Below are 19,772 nucleotides of genomic sequence, written 5' to 3' on the forward strand. Positions count from 1 at the left end.
CGATCCGTTTGAAGATTTTGTGGCTGAATTTGGGTGTTTTGTTGTGAGGTTTGCGGAAAATCTGTTCTTCTAGCAGCGCTTGAATATGTGGGGTTCGTCGTCAAAGTTCGGGTTTCAGGCTGTTGACTCTCTCTCGTGTTTCTAAGAGAGGGGTAATGTTGGGAGTAAATTTGCTTATAAATTGAACATCCTTTATAATTTGCTGGGTGATTACCATTACATAAGGCGCACTTTACCTCGTCTGCCCAGTTTTTGCGTTCGCATGATTTTGATTCATGGTGTCCAGCACACTTAATGCAGACTGATTTTTTCTTGCAATATGACTTTGTATGGCCGTATTGTTGACAGTTTGAGCATTGAGGGACTATTTTCTTAGGACGCGGAGGCTCAAATCTAATAACGCATGACATAAGTTTTGTTACGGAATATATATCTTTATTGTTGGGCTTGGTGCTCAATTCGACCTCAAACAGAGGAAGCGGAACCTTTGTATAACGACTTCTTATATTCCATATATTTTTGACTTCATGTCCAAGTTGGGAGAGCTCGTTTTTCAAGTCGTCTATATTTGCTGTTGAGTGCATATTTCGCAAGATTACTTTAAATCCCCTTTCAGATTTTGGTTTGTAAGTAAAGAACTCAGTGTTTTTCTTTTCTAGTTCACCAATAATTTTTTTATAAGTTTCGTGGTCTTTTGGCATTATCTTGACCTGTTCATTTCGCAGGGTTTTTATTTCAAATTGGTTTGGAACAGTTTGTTTTAGCATGGATATTAAAGGTTGTATGTTAGCAACCTTCTCAACAAATATAGGCGGAGGTTTGTAAAGAATTTGAGGCGGATTAGAGTTGGGTTGAGACCCGTCGTCATTATCCAGATCCGCATATTGGTTGGCAGTTTGAGGAGTCTTACTCAACCAATATTTTTGGGTAGTGGCTTGTTTTTTGGTGTTATTATTAATAACATGCTCTGGGCTTTCGTTTGCTCGCTTGTTTCGTCTGACTGTTTGCCATTCGTAGGGCGATGCTACTGCACTGTTGCAGTTTTCGGAAGAATTTGGAGGTTGAGAATCAAAACGACCTATTTCTTGTTGGAGCTCTTCTTCATCTGTCTCAAATGATTCAGTTTGCTTGTTGAGTTTGAACTTTAAAGATTCAACATCTCTTTGGAGTTGACCACAAAGCCTTTCATATCTTTCATTCCTTTCAGACAGTTCGGCGTTTATCTTTTCTAGTTCTTGTAATTTGTTCAAGCGGAAAGAGCCAATGCTGTTGCGGGGGGTTAATGACCCTGTATTCATAGTGTATTTGATCTAACACCGGGTGACTCACGTCGATAATTCAGTACTAGTGTATAGCAAGGACACACACCATTTATACTACATTATCCAACCGATATAGATCTCGACAACTACTTTCAGATGCAACCCTGTTAAATAAGGTGTTGGGTAAATGCAACTCGTAGCCAGTATTTGGGTAGAAGAGAACAGCTGATACCGTCAAATTTATTGACAAAGTATACTGCTGACAGACCGTGATATTTGTCTCTGTTGTTCCTTCCAGTGGATTTTATATTAATTTATTGCCTTTGGGCTTAATTTAAAACGAAGTTAATTTGTAAATTGCGTGTCACTCACCGCCGTTTACGTCTATAATTGAGTGAAGGGGTGTTCCTGAGGAATCCAGCTCCAATACAACAACCATCCACTTACAACAAAACGCCTCCAACAGTGATGTATGTTTGTTTTTGTCGCAGCAACCAGAAACACGTCCGTCCGGTAAGAAATGTATATTGCAATGATTGAGCCAAAAGTGAGCTTCGTCGTTAAATGAAAGAAGCGTGCGATGAAAAATGCAAGTCAAGCTTTTCCATTTTGTGCAAAAAAGTTGGATATCATTTCACAGTAGCGCTCACCATTCACATTTACGTTACGATTCACATCATCTTTGGAGAAGTACGGTCCAATGATGCCACCAGCCCATAAACCGCACCAAAATGTGATTTTACTTGGATGCATTTGTAGCTTTTGCTATGCATCTATCTGATTGAGCCAAAAATGAGCTTCGTCGTTAAATGAAGAAGCGTGCGATGAAAAATTCAATAATTTGCAAGCGTTGTTCGTTTGTAAGACGATTCATGGTTAAATTATAGGCCAAACTGAAGATGTTTGACAGTGAAACAAAACCCGAAATGTGCGTTAGCTGTTGAAACCAGTGTTGCCAAAAAGATAAAAGCTTAAAGATCACCCTTTGGTTGCAATCGATAGCGGCTCAGACAATGTGTAATCCACACTGCCCGGAACATCGGGCATTGTATCGATGTTCCAGGCATCCATACCGCCGCATGACTCAAGAGAAAGCTCTCTTAACCTCAACCACACTGATCGCAGCAATTTGTGTAGCCACAATCTCCAGAGACATTAGATGTAGCATTAAATTTAGTGCATCAAATGGTGTCGTCCCCAGTGCGGCTGTGATGCACAAACAAGCCATCCTTTGGATCCGGCTGAGTGATGAACAGTAGGTGGACTTTTTAAACGCCGTCCACCAGACTACAACACCATATGGCATTATACAATTACATATAACTCTTCAAAGAATTATATGTAATTGGAATTAGGAATCCCAAGTTGTGGCCAAAAGTCGATTTTTAGACTTTTCAAATGTTATCAAGATAGCAAAAGTCAATTTTTCGTCTTTATCAAAAAATAGACTTGCAAAAAGTAGAGGTTTCGATTTTTTATCAAAACTTTGCAAAATTTTCTAAATCATATGCTCCTATTTCCTACAGGTTTTAGTAGACGTTTGCCATCAATATAAAATCATTTATCCCTCTTTGTTTCTCAAGACATGATTTGATTTATCTGGCTTACAATTCCACTGTGTCATAGACAATAAGAAGTTTACGTACCGCAACTTCAAAAATTTAGACTATTTTGCCTAAAATGAAAGGATTCAGGAATGGGATATATGATCTTATATATATCGATGAGAAATGTAGCTTTCTTTAAGATAACATTGAACGTATTTATGATGCAACAGTCTCCATTGGGACTAAGATGAAGAAATCGGATACTAAACCTTGGTTTAATTCCACTATTAGGAATTTTATTCGTAACATGGACCTAGCCTACTCCAGGTGGAAACGATTTAAAACGCTTGAACTTCATGAGGAATTCCGTACGGCAAGAAGTAAAGTTAATGCCCTGATTAGTGATGCAAAATTACGATATTATTCATCCAAATATTATTCGGCGTTAGACACGAAAGGCAAGTGGAGGGTTATGAACGATATCGGGATTCGAAAACCCAATACAATTTCTAATAACCATGGTGATATAAATAAAATGAATGAAACTTTTGTTAATATTCCGACCTTAGATATAGACTCGACTTTTTACCAAGACACAATAGGCTTTCAGAAACACAAATGTTGATTGCAGTTTTGAGTTTAGATGTGTATCGCACGACGAAGTTTTACATTGTCTTAGATTAGTCAAGTCAAATGCTATTGGTCTTGATAACATTGACCTACGATTCATTAGAATATTACCTTCTACCTTATTTTACTCATCTCTTTAATTAAATTCTAATCACCAGTGCATATCCGACTATTTGGAAAAGATCAAAGATGATCCACAATCCCTATATTAGTTTTCTATATTATGTTACCTCTAGAGATTTTTATATTATGTTACCTCTCAAAAGTTTTCGAGAAGATTTTGCATAAACAAATGTCCGAATATCTCCATCATAAATCTTTGTTGTCCGTTAGACAATCCAGGTTTCGTACCCATCATAGTTGCGTTAGTGCAATGGTTGAAGTTTCGGAATCAATTAGAAGCGATATTGATGATGACAATGTTACTTTTCTCGTCCTACTAGATCATTCAAAGACTTTCGACTCGGTTGATCATCATAACTTATATATGAAGCTCAGAAGATTTTTCAATTTTAGCGATACTTCTATCAAATTGGTTCAATCATATCTTAGTAATCGAAAACAGTCAGTGTACGTAGGTGATTCAATATCAGAGCCAATTTTAGTGCCTAAGGGAGTTCCACATGGCTCAATAATTTGACCCCTCCTTTTTTCACTCTACGCAAACGATCGTTCTACCCAGCTGGTCCATAGCCAAATCCTTATGTATGCTGATGACGTTCAGTTATTCCTTAGCGGCTCTATTAATAATATTAGTGAATGCGTTGCAAAATCCCAGAAATCGAAATCGATTGTTATTCACAAAAATAAAAGATTTAGTTTCCGAGACCTGGATATCACTATAAATCAACAGAAATTTGATATTGTGTCTAGTGCTAAGAATTTAGGTGTAATTTTTAACATTTCTTAAACTTGGTAAAATCATATAAATGTTATTGCCGGGCAGACATATGCAAAGTTGCGTGCACTATGTATAGCACACTCTTATACACCAATCGAAATACGAATTCTGTTAGCAAAGACATATCTAATTCCTAGTCTGATCTATCGGTGTGAACTTTTTTCAAACCGCGTTTCACTAAGCCAACGAAAATTACATGCAGTATTCAACAGCATTATTAGGTATGTCTATGATATAAGAAGGACTCAACATGTTTGTCACTTGGCTACTTACCTTTATGGCTGTAGCTTTGACAATCTACTTAGAACTAGATCTCTGCTCTTCTTACATAAAATCATTTGGAAGCACACACCTTAATACCTCTATGATAAATTAATGTTTGCCTGATCTAGAAGGGGTAGTAAACTTGTCCCTTTTAGAAGAAGTATGACTTATTGCAAAAGTTCCCACATTCCCGTTTACCTCCCCTTTTTTGTATTTAAATTAGAGCTAGAAATGGTCTATACATCCTAGAGGACATTCAACTAGTGTTACTCTGAATGTAAAAAACCCAAGTAGAACATCACATTTTATTGCACACATGAGTTATGAGTTACAAAGACCATTTTTCAAAAATGTAAAATTTTCCACATTTTCTTGTTGTCGCCACCATCAAAACATGAACATAGACCGCCTGCACCAAATCGGAGTCTACCTTTTCTAAATTTCATCTAGATTTCGCTAAAATCGGTGCAAAAATTTCTATTTGTGAAATGTACTGCTTATATGGGAGGTACTCTAAAATATTGCTTGATTTGTCCATGGATTGGAATATAAAGGGTGATTTTTTTGAGGTTAGGATTTTCATGCATTAGTATTTGACAGATCACGTGGGATTTCAGACATGGTGTCAAAGAGAAAGATGCTCAGTATGCTTTGACATTTCATCATGAATAGACTTACTAACGAGCAACGCTTGCAAATCATTGAATTTTATTACCAAAATCAGTGTTCGGTTCGAAATGTGTTCATTCACCGTTCAGCGATGAGGCTCATTTCTGGTTGAATGGCTACGTAAATAAGCAAAATTGCCGCATTTGGAGTGAAGAGCAACCAGAAGCCGTTCAAGAACTGCCCATGCATCCCGAAAAATGCACTGTTTGGTGTGGTTTGTACGCTGGTGGAATCATTGGACCGTATTTTTTCAAAGATGCTGTTGGACGCAACGTTACGGTGAATGAACACATTTCGAACCGAACACTGATTTTGGTAATAAAATTCAATGATTTGCAAGCGTTGCTCGTTAGTAAGTCTATTCATGATGAAATGTCAAAGCATACTGAGCATCTTTCTCTTTGACACCATGTCTGAAATCCCACGTGATCTGTCAAATACTAATGCATGAAAATCCTAACCTCAAAAAAATCACCCTTTACAATCATTCATCATGCCGAGAAAATGTTGCTTGCCAAATTTTAGACAAAAATTTGGATTTCAGAACAAAAATACCGAAAATTGTTGGTACGTTAGTATGGAACCTACACCTAAAGTTGGACCCATATGGATCATAACCCCAAGTTTTTGAAGGAGCTCATACACTTTTGTCACAAGGTCGTCCAATCCCATGGCAGCCGATTGTACGTAACGGATTGAGCGGTTGAGATCCTTCACCGGCAAGGGCTGCCGCCTCAGTTTCAAACACACTACTACAACAACAACAACAACAATCATATGGCATTATAGGTCTGACAACTGCAGTAAAATTAAATTGTTTAATGTAGAAAATGGAATGAAATGGAAAAATTTACACTCTATGACTATTTTTGTCAAACAAAATTTCTTTTCAATTTTCTTTCAGTAAACAAAACAAAAACAATTTCATGCGCCTACTATATTTATATTTTAAAATATTTCTATTATTTATTGGCCTTATCAATGAAATTGAGTACGGGTACCTCTTGTATGGCCTTCATTTATATTTAAAAACACTTAAACCCTCTAATGAGTCTAATAATAAACTATTTTGATTTTGCAAATAATTTTCAAGCACGTCGCCACCTTCTATAATGAAATGTTTGTGTAAACTTGAGAAAATTCAAGTTCATGTATCGTTGAAAAAGAAATTTATGCGTTTCAATTTTGTTTATAATAATGTTAAAAAAAAAAAATAAAAAAAAAATTGCCTAAAATTCTGTTTAATGTTGAAGAAATTTTATATACATAAATAAATATATTTTCATTCAAACGATATTTGGGCATATTCAGTGTCTCATTAGGTTTGTCAGCAGCTATAAAATAAATAAACTCTGGCTATACAAATATTTATTGATATTTAAATATTGAAATTAAGTCTATTACAAGTTTCGTGAGTCAGCATATAATTTTCTTATGCCCTAATTTTATTGAATTATGACAATGACAAATGTATAAACACAAGTCTTGTAGACACATTGATTTCAAAGACATTGGTTTGGCAGAGACACGTAATTGCATGCCATAAATCTCTTCGAAGAAAAAGTAAATAAAAATTTTGCTTTTTAATAGACCTAGCTCATAAGAATTTGTTTTTATATACTTCATGAAAAATGTTAAACACCTGGTGCGTATAAGCAACGTTAATGGCAAAAATCACGTATACGCATCATATTCCAATTAGGGATTCCAAAGTAACTTTTTAATGGACTTAGCTCGTAAGAACTTGTTTTTTTTTACTCATCGTAGAAAATGTTTTAACACCTGGGGGCGTATAAGCAACGTTAATGACAAAAATCACTTATACGCATCATATTCCAATTAGGGATCCCAAAGTAGCTTTTTAATAGACGTAGCACGTAAGAACTTTTTTTTTTATTCATCGTAGAAAATGTGTTAACACCTGGGGGCGTATAAGCAACACTAATGACAAAAATCACTTATACGCATCATATTCCAATTACGGATCCCAAAGTCGGCTTTCGACTTATCGATTAGACATTTTGTGCAAAAAAGTCAAAAAGTCGAAGTCGACTTTCAGTGGTTAAAAAGTCGAGTAATCGATTTTGCAGTCGAATAGTCGAAAAGAAAGCTGCACAGAGATACAAGTTTTGCTTTGCTTATGTAGCTACTAGGTAATTCCAATTTTTCTGATATGCATTTTGGTACTTTTTTCTCAAGTCCTACATTCATTCCTCTTTGGTTCATTCTTGTTGCCATAAATATATTTTTTAAATTGAATAGTTATTTAAATGTTTCAAGATTATTTAAACGGAAGGCAAAATTTGGTAACTTCATTAAATGGTTAAATCGATTTGATAAACTTCGGCAGCGGTATTCAGATGGTAATAACAATTCGTGACATATCCAAGTAAAATTTTAGTGTTTACGTCCTTATAAGTGTAAGATTCAGCTTAATAGTTTTATGTTTATGGAAGCTGAATTTTGGCATAAATGTTTTTTTTTTATCCATTAAGCCTTTATGTTCGAGGATGGGCTGTAAAGGACCACATCTTTTCATTGCCGCCGTAAAGACTGAACACTAGATTTAAAATCTTCAGTTCCTAAAAGGAGTATTTATTGCCGAATTTTGCTGAAATTTTGAAAATTTTTTTTTAATTTACTCATACCAGTCCATATTTTGATATAGCTACCATAAAGATCGGGAGGCCACCGTAGCGCAGAGGTTAGCATGTCCGTCTATGACGCTGAACATCTGGGTTCAAATCCTGGCGAGACCATCAGAAAAAATTTTCAGCGGTGGCTTTCCCCTCCTAATGCTGGCAACATTTGTGAAGTACTATGCCATGTAAAACTTCTCTCCAAAGAGGTGTAACACTGTGGCACGCCGTTCGGATTCGGCTATAAAAAGGAGGCTCCTTATCATTGAGCTTAAACTTGAATCGGACTGCACTCATTGATAGGTGAGAAGTTTGCCCCTGTTCCTTAGTGGAATATTCATGGGCAAAATTTGCATTTACCATAAAGATCGATCTCTCGATTAAACATGTTAAGCCTATAAAATGGGGTTATGATCCATATGAGTCCAACTTTAGCTGTAGGTCCCATACTAACGTTCCAACAATTTTGGGTATTTTTGGTCTATAAGCCACATTTTTGTTCCAATTTGTCTAAAATTTGGCAAGCAACATTTTCTCGGCATGGTTAAAGGATATTCCAATCCATGGAACAATATTTTAAAGTAGCTCCCACATAAGGATACATTACACGAACTGAGATTTTTGCACCGAAGTTAGCGAAGGCTAGATGAAATTTAGAATAGTTAGACTCCGATTTGTTGCAGGCGGTCTGTTTTCATGTTTTGATGATGACGACAACAACAAAATTTAGAAAACTCAACATTTTTTTAAAAATGGTCTTTGATAATGCCGCATACATAAAATCTCATTGAATAGAGATAATTTTCTGTTCGTAACTCATATGTGCAATAAAATGTGATGTTCTACTTGGATTTTAACATTCAGAGTAACACTAGTCAAAAGTCGGTTAGGATATATAGACCATTTCAAGCTCTAATTCAAATACAAAAAAAGGGGAAGTCAACGGGAATGGCGGCCAACGTGGCGCAGAAGTTAGCATGTCCGCCCATGACGCCGAACGCCTGGGTTCAAACCCCGGTGTGAACATCGACAACATTTTCAGCGGTGATTATCCTTTTGTATGTTAAAACTTCTATACCAAGTGTTGTCGGTATGCGGCACGCCGTTCGGACTCGGCATAAAAAAGGGAGGCCCCTTAAACTTTAATTGGACTGCACTCATTGATATGAGAAAAGTATTCCCTGTTCCTTAATGGAATGTTCATTTGATATCTAGTAATTTAGAAGTAAACGGGAATGGGGAAACTTTTGCAATAAGCCATATTGGCCTTAAGATAGCGGGGTGGTTTTAATATAAAAATGAGCCAATTTTGCATTTAAAGCTCTTTTTGATACCTCCCCGTTATACAAAAAAACAAGGAAGGAAATGATTATATATTGATGGCAAACGTCTTCGAAAACTTGTAGGAAATACGAGTATATAATTAGAGCATTTTGCAAATTTTTGACAAAAAATCGAAACGTCTACTTTTTGCAAAAGTCTTTTTTCGATAAACTAAGTTGAAAAATCAACATTTGCTATATTGATAAATGTCGAAAAATCTAAAAATCCCTAGTTCCAATTACATATAACTCTTTGAAGAGTTATATGTAATTGGCAGAGGTTGGGGGATTTAAATCGCGTGTCATGCAGTGGGTATATACTGCAGTTGTCAGACCTATACTGCTATATGGTGTTGTAGTCTGGCGGACGGCACTTAAAAAGTCCACCAACTGTTCAATACTCAGCCTGATCCAAAAGATGGCTTGATTGTGCATCACAGCCGCACTGAGGACAACACCCTTTGATGCACTGAATTTAATGCTACACCTAATGCCTGCCTAGACATTGTGGCTACACAAATTGCTGCGATCAGTGCAGTGAGGTTAAGGGAGCTTTATCTTTGGTCATGCGACGGCTACGGGCACACGAGACACTCACAAGAAAATCACGACTCACAAAACACTCACGAAACGACTAAACAAAGGTTTTTGCATGAAGCGAATAATAATTTTTTCATACGTCTCAAATCATACAGCTTTTAAACTTACGAAAATTAATGTATAAAATTTATCAGCCCTGCATAACCAGTTATTTGGTCTTTTCATTTTTCTGCATCTGTAGACAGATTGGTACGCTAAAATACCGTACGATTTGAGAGCATGTAAAAAATTTTGTTTCCGCTTTTTTAAACTTTAGTCGTGATTTTCTCGTGAGTCGTGAGTGTCCCAGGAGTCGTGAGAGCCTCGTGAGTAGTGATTTTTTCGTAATTCGTAAGTGTGCAGTGAGTCGTGAGTGTCTCGCGATTTTCTCGTCAGTCGTGATTAGTGTCGTGAGCAGTGTAGCCGGTTTTGGTAGCTTCCAACCAAAATTTGTGTTCTCTTGGAAGGTTGTTAGGCTGACCATTTTTGGTAGGTTTTTCTAACAAATAAATCCCTAGTTAATTACTGACATCGCCTGGGATATCTTAAATTTCAGCGTAATATTCTCTTGTGACGAAACTTCAGCACGGGCCGGACCCCTCTCGAAATTATATTTTTTTTTAAATAAAATTTCGTAAATTTCTTTCTAAAGACAAAATTTTTATAAAAAAAAATTATTAATTTTTTTTAAGGACTTACTTTCAGCGAAAAACTCTCTAAAGACAACCTTACCGCGAGATTTTTTTAGACCCAAAATTTAAATTTTGCATAAAAATTTTAAAATCCTTTTATTATGCTTATCTGTCCCAGACAACATTTTTATAAAAATTTTTCAATAGACAAATTTCAATAAATATTTTTGAATTTTAACCCATTTATTTATTTTTTAAATTTATTTTTAAAATTTTAACCCATTTCGCCTGACCCTCGATTCCGTTGTCCGATTTTGATGAAATTTTATCTCTACATATAAAAAGGACGCGTGATTGACTTACTGACTGATCAACGTCCAGACCAAACGGCTAAAGTTGGAGTCATGAAAGTAGGTACAAATGTGGGTAGTGGGTTGTAGGCGATATGACGGGGTTTTGTGATATCCGTACGTTTAGGTACTAAAAAGTACTAAATGATAAAATTGTGCCCAGCGCGAACGGGTGGCTCTAGAATTATGATTTTGGGCTCTAATTAAAGAGCGTCTCGAAAAAAGAGCTAGAGCTTTGAATTTTGGAATTAAGGTAAACTACGACAACCTAAATTGGTATGCCAAAAGATTTTTTGGGCATTTCGAAACAAAAAGTACCAAATTGTACGAAATAGGGTGAACGGGTAGAGCCAGAACTTCGAAATTTGGCTTAAATGATTGTTGTTGCGAAATAAAGGGGGTTGATACAAAAAATATGAAAATAGTAATGAAAGCGAAAGAAGTACTGTACCGTATTTGGTACGATTTCATACTTTTACATATTTGTACAAAAAATATAACATATTAGTACCAAAAAAAAAATAAAAAGAATAAAAAGTACTTAAGTACGGACAAAGTGGAACTTTAATTAAAGACTGAGCTACATCTGTGACATTAAAGATACAGAACATCTTGGCAGTATGTAACGGATGACTAAAAGATTGTTTTAGAATTTTTACATTTAGGTACCAAAAAAAACAAGCCAATTCTCTCCCAAAACATGAGGGGGAAAATTGTTGTAACTGGTTTCAGTCGTCTACTTTACGCCAATCCAAATGTCATTACAATATCTCGTTTCTTACTCGAGCTACAATTTTTCTAAGGCAGCTCTTTTCTGGGGTATTTTTCGCCGTTAATGTGAACCTAGGCACACGTAGCAGCAGCAAGAGCCGATGCCGTTGTATACCGCTCGAAGCCATTAATACAACTTCCAAAAAATATTTGCACTGTGTTGGCATTCAGTGTAAAATTCAGCTCTGCCTTTATGACCAAATGTCATCGCCGATGTGTCAGTTCCTGCACCCAAAAGCTACCGCAATTTTCAAAAAAAAAATTGAGGTATCTTTGCCAACTTCACAGTAACAAGAATTTTGGCAATTTTCGATTTTGAAAAAATGTGTTGTGGGCCCCCTTCCCCCCAAAATAAAATCCTGGCTACGTCCCTGGCTGCCATATAAACCGATCTTGGATCTTGACTTCTTGAGCCTCTAGAGGGCGCAATTCTTATCCGATTTGGCTTAAATTTTGCACAAGGTATTTTGTTATGATTTATAACAACTGTGCTAAGTGTGGTTCAAATCGGTCTATAACCTGATATAGCTGTCATATAAACCGATCTTGGGTCTTGAGCCTATAGAGGGCGCTATTTTTTCCGATTTGGCTGGAATTTATACAGTCTGATACAGCTCCTATATAAACTGATCTCCCTATTTTATTTCTTGAGCCCCTAAAGAGCGCAATTCTTATTCGATTTGGCTGAAATTTTACACAATGGCTTTTGCTATGGTCTCTAACATTCCATTGGACCATAACTTGATAAAGCTCCAATAGCATAGCAATTATTTTCTTTTGTTCTTTGTTTGCCTAAAAAGAGATACCGCGAAAAGAACTCGACCAATGCGAACCATAGTGGTGGATATATAAGATTCGGCCCGGCCGAACTTCACGAACATCACGTTTTTACTTGTTTTTTTTTTTTTTTTTTGCTTTTGTAGCGTATTTTATTTATTTTTGTTTTCAATAAAATTGAGCAAATTTTCAAATTGTTTACAAAAAAATCTTTCAATTATTTACCTTTTGCGATATACTGAAGATGCCGAAGAGAGTGTGCCATGATGGAATTTACGATCAGTAGTGCATTGACAGCATTTGGAACAACCGTTGCCCATAATTTATAATAACAATTTTAGTTGGCTTATATTTCTTAATTTCGTATAATAATATTTTTCACAATACCAAGCTCCAATTACTTTGCGTTAGCAATTTTGTTTTTAATTTTCACTTAATTCTTACGAAAATTTTCGACATCAAGTGTGGGGATTTTAGAAATGGCGGCATATGATGATACATCAATGCTGAAGGCAATTTTTAAGCAAAGGAAACAGGAATAAAAATATTATTTCTCTTATTTATTAATTTTTATTTATTTAATTTTGATTATTTATTTATTTTATTATTTATTATTTATTTTGATTATACTTTTTATTTATTTATTTAAATGTTTTATATATTTGTTCATTATGAAAAAAATATAGATTATTGTTAATTAAAAAAAATTAAAGTGGTTTTTTAGCTAAGAACTTGCAACCGAAATAAACGATATAAATTAAATAAATTAAAAATATAAAATAACTTTTTTGTATAGTTTTTCAATTTTTTATTCTCATGATTTTCTCTTTTTCTCATTTTACTGAATTTTTTCTATTTAATTTTTCTTTTTCAATTTTTTTTTGCTTTTTTACACCGCGAGCACCATAACCAACCGCACTGATGGAATATTTAAAATATTGTAATTTTCTAGCACAACAATTTCCGATTCCCATTTTTCATCATTGACACTAAGAGTTTTATTTTTTTTTTTTCATTAACTTTTTTTTATTTCATTCAACAAAATGTTTATTTCGTTTTTTTTTTCATTTTTGTTTAGGTTCTGCCTTTGCCACAACTCTTGTATTTAATAGCATAATGCCTTTGTTCTCTTATGTGCACTAAATTTATATTTTCAATTTAAACATTCATTATAGCCCCCCAAGTTGGAGGGATTTTTTCTTATTTTCCTATTCTGCTGTAGGCGGAAAAGCTAATCACATCAACGACGACATCATCTCCCTATGCATTCTTCCTTGAATTTCAAATTTCACCCTCCCCATTGTATTGGGAAAACAAACTTTGTGGTTTTTATATTTAACTTAATTTTGTAAATTTAGCCATATTGCACTAGAATTTGTGTTTATAATTATTTACAGTGTAATAAGTGTGTGTGTGTGTGCATGTTTGCCACCACCCATGGATGTTTGCAAGGCAAATTTCCATTCCCAATACCCAATTCCCATTAAAAACTGAAACTATTTTTATGTAAATTCGGACAAAGAAAACAGACATTGTTTTGAATGATTTTTAGTCTTAGATATCGAAGTCGAATGCGTAATTTCTAAAATTAACATTCATTCCTGACACAAGCCATTAGTTATGGCGGTGAACGGAAGTGAAACAAAAGACCCATTCAAGAATAAACATTTCCAAAGGGAATTTGTCATGGAGATTTATCTATGACAGTTTCCATTTTGTTTTTAGTTAGCGTGACAAATTTATAATTGGTCCATGTGAACTTTTGGTCCAGGGCTACAAATCCAAACAAAAGTGATTGGTAAATTTCAATGTTTCACTATAGTTTTTTTTTTTTGGTAAAAATATTTGAAATGCTGATGGTGAACCGCTGGGCGGATGCCCAAAGAGTTGCATGACTGACTGACTGATCATCGGCCAGCCCAAACGGCTAAAGCTAGAATCATGAAATTTTGCACGAATGTTGGTCTTGGGTCCTAAGCCCGGGATAAGACGGGATTTGGTGACATTCGTACTAAAAAGTAAAAAATGATACAAATTTGCCCATGCAAACGGAAAGGGCTAGAATTGCCTTCTTTGGCTCTAATTAAAGAGCGTGTCGAAAAATTAAGGTTTGGTAAAAAAATGGCAAATCGTACCGGAAGTGCGAGAAATAGTACGTTTTATACCGCAATTGGTACTATTTGGTACTTTCTTTGTAAACTGAACTAGGTACACTTTGGCAACCCTAGTTGGGTGATTATTGGCAAAATTGGCAAATCGTACCGAAAGTGGGAGAGATAGTACGTTTTATACCACTATTGGTACTATTTGGTACTTTCTTTGTAAATTGAACTAGAGCTCTGAATTTTGGCACTTAGGTACACTTTGGCAACCCTAGTTGGGTGATTAGAAGAGTTTCTGGAAATTTGTACATTTAGGTACTAAAAAAAGTAACAAAAAGGTATGAATTGGTTGAACTTTGTACAGGTCGGATGGATGGAGGTAGAATTTTGAAATGATGAAAGTAAATAGCAAATATGAAAAATAGAACTGGTAATGGGAGTAAACGTACTGGTAATGGAAGTAAACACAATTGATACCATTTATTACTTTCTTTACAGTTGGAGCTAGAGGTCTGAAATTTGGCATGTAGGTACAACTAGGAAATATATGATGGGTGACTAAATTATCTATTCAAAATTAATACATTCTGGTACTATTAATATTGGTACCATTTGGTACTTGCTTTAAAGATGGAGCTAGAAGTCTCAAATTTGGCATACAGGTACAAATGCAAATTTTGTCCATGAACATTCCATCACATATCAATGAGTGCAGTCCGATTCATGTTTAAGGTCAATGATAAGGGCCGAGTCCGAACGGCGTGTCAACACCTCTTTGGAGAGATGTTTTACATGGCATAGTACCTCACAAATATTGCCAGCATTAGGAGGGGAAACGCACCGCTGAAAATTTTTTCTGATGGTCTCGCCAAGTTTCGAACTCAGGCGTTCAGCGTCATATGCGGACATGGTAACCTCTGCGCTACGATGGCCTCCAGGTGTCATGCAGGTATAACTTTGGTACCAATTTTGGTACTTTCTGTGCAGATGGAGCTAGAAGTCTGAAATTTGGTATGTAGGTAAAACTTAGAAATATATGATGGACGACTAAATGGTTTTTTCACAATTCGAACATTTTGATACCAAAATTACTTCTATTTGTTACTTTCTTATAGATGGAGCTAAATGTCTGAAATTTGGCATGACATGGCAGAGGTTCGAAATTTGGCAACTAAGAAAAAAATGATGGAGACTAAATTTTCTATTAAAAATTCGTACATTTTGATACCATTTGGTACTTTCTGTTCAAATGGAGCTTGAGGACTGAAATTTGGCATGTAGGTACAACTAAAAAAATATATGATGGGTGGCTAAATTATCTATTAAAATTTCATACATTTTGGTACCAAAATTGGTACCATTTGGTTTTTTCTTTAGATATGGAGCTAGAGATCTGAAATTTGGAATGCATGTACAAGGAAAAATATGATGGGTGACTAAATGATCTATTCACAACTCGTATATATAGATAGACCTAGAGGTCTGCAGTTTGACATGTAGGCACAATAAGGAAATATGATGATCCGTTCAAAATTCGTACAATTTGGTAGAAAAAAATGTAAAACTATACGAAATAGCTTATCTTCAACTACCGCGAAAGGCTATAAAATGGAGGTCCCTTACCATTGAGTCTGGACCACATTTGACAGGAATAGGTAGGGGTCTACCATAACTCACTGAGGCAAATTTCATCGAAATCGGTTAATAAATCGATATTGTATGACCTTAATACCTTATATCGGGAGATCGGGCGGTAGGTCTATTGGGCAGCTATATCCAAATATGGTCCGATCTGGACCAGACTTTTAAATGGGTAGGGGTCTACCAGAACTCACCGTGCCAAATTTCATCAAAATCGGATAAAAAATTTCCAATTTATTGTCTAAAGACTTGAAGTCTGGAGATCGATCTATATAGCGGCTACATAAAACTAAATTCCGATTTTATGAGATCAGAAGTTCAGGTTTATATACAAAGAATACGAAAACATCAAAAATTGTTTGGAAAGTATTTTTATATACAAGTAAACATTTTGCACAGACACTTACTATTGATGTAGGTCGTTGGGGATTGTAAATGGGCCATATCGGTCCAGATTTGGATATAGCCCCCATATAACCGATCCCCCGATTTGACTTCTTGAGCCCCTAGAAGCCTCAATTTTCATCCAATTTGGCTAAAATTTGGAACAAACACTTGAGTTATGACTTCAAACATCCATATCGGTCCAGATTTGGATATAGCCCCCATATAAACCGATCCGCCGATTTGACTTCTTGAGCCCCTAAAAGCCTCAATTTTCATCCAATTTGGAACAAACACTTGAGTTATGACTTCCAACATCCATGATATGTATGTCCCGAATCGGTCTATAAACAGATATAGCACCCATATAAACCGAACCCGAGATTTGAATTCTTGAGCCCTTAGAATCCTCAATTTGCATCCGATTTGGTTAAGATTTGGAACAAAGACATGTGTTATAACTTACAAAAACATCCATGCTTAGTATGATCCGAAATTTGGAACAAAGACTTGAGTTATGGCTTCCAACATGCATGCCGAGTATGATCCGAATCGGTCTATAAACAAATATAGCCCCCGGATTTGACTTCTTGACCCCTTAGAAGCCTCAATTATCATCTGATTGGGCTGAAATTTAGAACAAAGACTTTAATTATGACTTCCAATATCCAAGCCTAGTATGATCCCAATCGGTCTATAAAAAGATATAGCCCCCATATAAACCGATCCCCGGATTTGACTTCGTGAGCTCTTAGAAGCCTTATGACGCTTTTGACGTTTCAAACATTTTGACAGTGGGAAACCTTAAAAATCGTCATACGATCGGGTAACTTTCCTGACCTTCCTGACGACCAGTCCTAGTTCCCAAATAACCAGAGATTTTTTTCATTTTTGATTTAGTTCTCAAAGATCCAGAGAAATTATAGTTCAATTTTTTTTTAATTTTATTTTTTGCACTGAACCATCTTAATATCGGCATATGCCATATCAGCATCATCAGGCAAAATATTGCCTAGATGAAAAGAAAACTTAAGACTTTTCTAACAACAATTTAAATTGGCATGTCATCCATTCTTTCAGAGAGAACATAAATTTGGATTTAAAAGGCAGACATTCTGCCACACATCACTTGAAAATATTCATTAGTTTTTTGTTTCATTTCGCATTATAAAAAAACACTAAAATCAAAGTAAAACAAAAACACAAAAAGTAGCGAATGTTCCCAAAAAATGAATATGGCCTCAACAAATGTTTTGCGTTGCTGGAGACTGGCCTTCCTCAATGTTGGTATGGCTAGGCTAGCATTTTAATTGCTATTTTTCCTCCAAATCCTGCTCCGTTTCATCTTCCCTATTTCGTTCTTGTTTTTTTTTTTTCATAATTTTCTATTTTTGAAAAGATATTTTATATTTCTTTCTTTCCATTTGACAAATTTCCCATTCACATGACAAGATATTTTCCACCAAATTTTTTCTTTTGCTTCGGATTGTTATAGTGGGTGGCTGAGTAGTTTTGGTAATTGTTTGTGCTTTTGGGGGGTCTCTCTATCTCTACATTGTTTGGCAGACCACAACTACTGCGACAGACAACAGAACGCATAAAAACAAACATCCGATCATCACACGAAAGATCTCAACGCGTTTCCTTCTGATCATAAGTCAAGCGAAACAACGACATTTTGACGTTAACATACGACGAAAGCACAGTGGTCCCACACCTCTAAAAATTTCGACACAATCTTCAAAATTTTTTTGTATGTAAATTATATTCAAAAACGATAATTACTAATCTATAACGAAAACTGTAAACCGATTAATGTTTGAGACAACACAAACCTCTTCATTTGTGTGTAATAAGTGATAAACTATAATTAGGAATTGATAACACAAAACTATAACTATTAATCGATAACCATAAATGGCAACCGATAACTGTTTAGGGATAATTAAAAAGTCTTAACTTGTGTATAACAAGTGAAAAACAAGAATTGTTACCCGGAAACCTTAACTAATAAGTAATAACTGATATCTATAACTATTCAGAGACAACAAAAACCCTTCACCTGTATACGATAACAGATAAACGATAATTGTTAAATAATATTCGGAAATAATAATTATTATTCGATAGCGATAAATGCATAATGCATTTAATGGTATCGAAATTCCACACCATATTCAAAATTTGATTTAAATATATATCATACTCGAAAACGATAATTAATAATCGATAACGATAAATATCAACCAATAATTGTTTACAAACAACTCAAACCCCTTAACTAGAATATGTTAACTGATAAACAATAATTGATAATTGATAAATAATAACAGCAAACGATAACTATGGATCATTAACGATACATTTCAACCGCTAACTGTAAAGGGACAACTTAAAATCCTTAACTTGTGTATAGCAACTAGAGCTGACAAACGATCGATATACGCAACATTCAATATTTTCGATATTTCTAAAAATAAATATGTATAGTATCTATACTATCTTTAATTTCCCATCACCTATATGTCAAACGAAACTGAGAAGCAAAAATCAGGAGATTGATTTATAATTTATAAAGAAGCAATCTCAAGGCATAGACCATATAAAACCAACAATAATTAATAATCGATAAAAACAAAAGGGAGGGATATATGATAACTGATAAACGATAATTTATATCCGGAGACAACTCCAAACCCTTACATGTATAAATAATAATTGATATTTGAAAACGATAATTAATATTTGATAACCATAATTGATAGTCGATAACGATCATTTATATTCGATAAAGATTAATTGTTATTGATAACTATTCCTTTTTAATCAAAATCCTGAATGTATAATCGTTAAGTTGAATATAAACCGGAAACGATAATTAATTATCGAAAGCGATAAGTAATAACTGTATCAAGGCAACTCAAAACCACCGGAAAAGATAACGATAGCCGTTAATTCTAAACGATAAATATTTACAGACAACGTAAAACTAGTTTTGTTGTGTTTCCCAGAATACTGGAAAGAACAAAATCGGTATTGATAAGCAAGAGAGAGGGAGACGCACCCTCTTTCTACAAACCTCTATGCATGCTTGACACAGCCGGCAAACTACTAGAGAGACTTATTAAGTCCAGACTGGAAGAAGCTATAAACACTGGAGAAGGAGAAGCTATCCGCAAGGCAGCACCGCTTCCGCCCAGGAAAACCAACTGTCGGACAGTGGGAGAATATCGAAAAAAGTAAAGCAATATGTCATTTGAGAACTGATAAAGATAACTCTTTGAAATTTGAAATGGTTAAAG

General features: G+C 35.1%; 1 protein-coding gene across 6 annotated transcripts in view; it reads right to left on the minus strand.

Annotated features, from left to right (window-relative positions):
• The window catches only part of LOC106080969 (myosin light chain kinase, smooth muscle), a 171,629-nt gene that overhangs the window by 123,026 nt on the left and 28,831 nt on the right, over positions 1-19,772 (minus strand). Inside the window, exon 1 of one of the 6 annotated variants that reach the window (XM_059368417.1) lies at positions 12,569-12,821. The exons of the other annotated variants lie outside the window; for them this stretch is intronic. Coding sequence (XP_059224400.1) covers positions 12,569-12,663 — 95 coding nt within the window. The 5' untranslated portion in view covers positions 12,664-12,821. Of the gene's footprint in view, positions 1-12,568; positions 12,822-19,772 lie in introns of those variants that run through there. 6 annotated transcript variants of the gene reach the window in all.

Source organism: Stomoxys calcitrans, chromosome 5 (assembly GCF_963082655.1).
Source record: "Stomoxys calcitrans chromosome 5, idStoCalc2.1, whole genome shotgun sequence".
In the NCBI taxonomy this organism is placed as follows: domain Eukaryota; kingdom Metazoa; phylum Arthropoda; class Insecta; order Diptera; family Muscidae; genus Stomoxys; species Stomoxys calcitrans.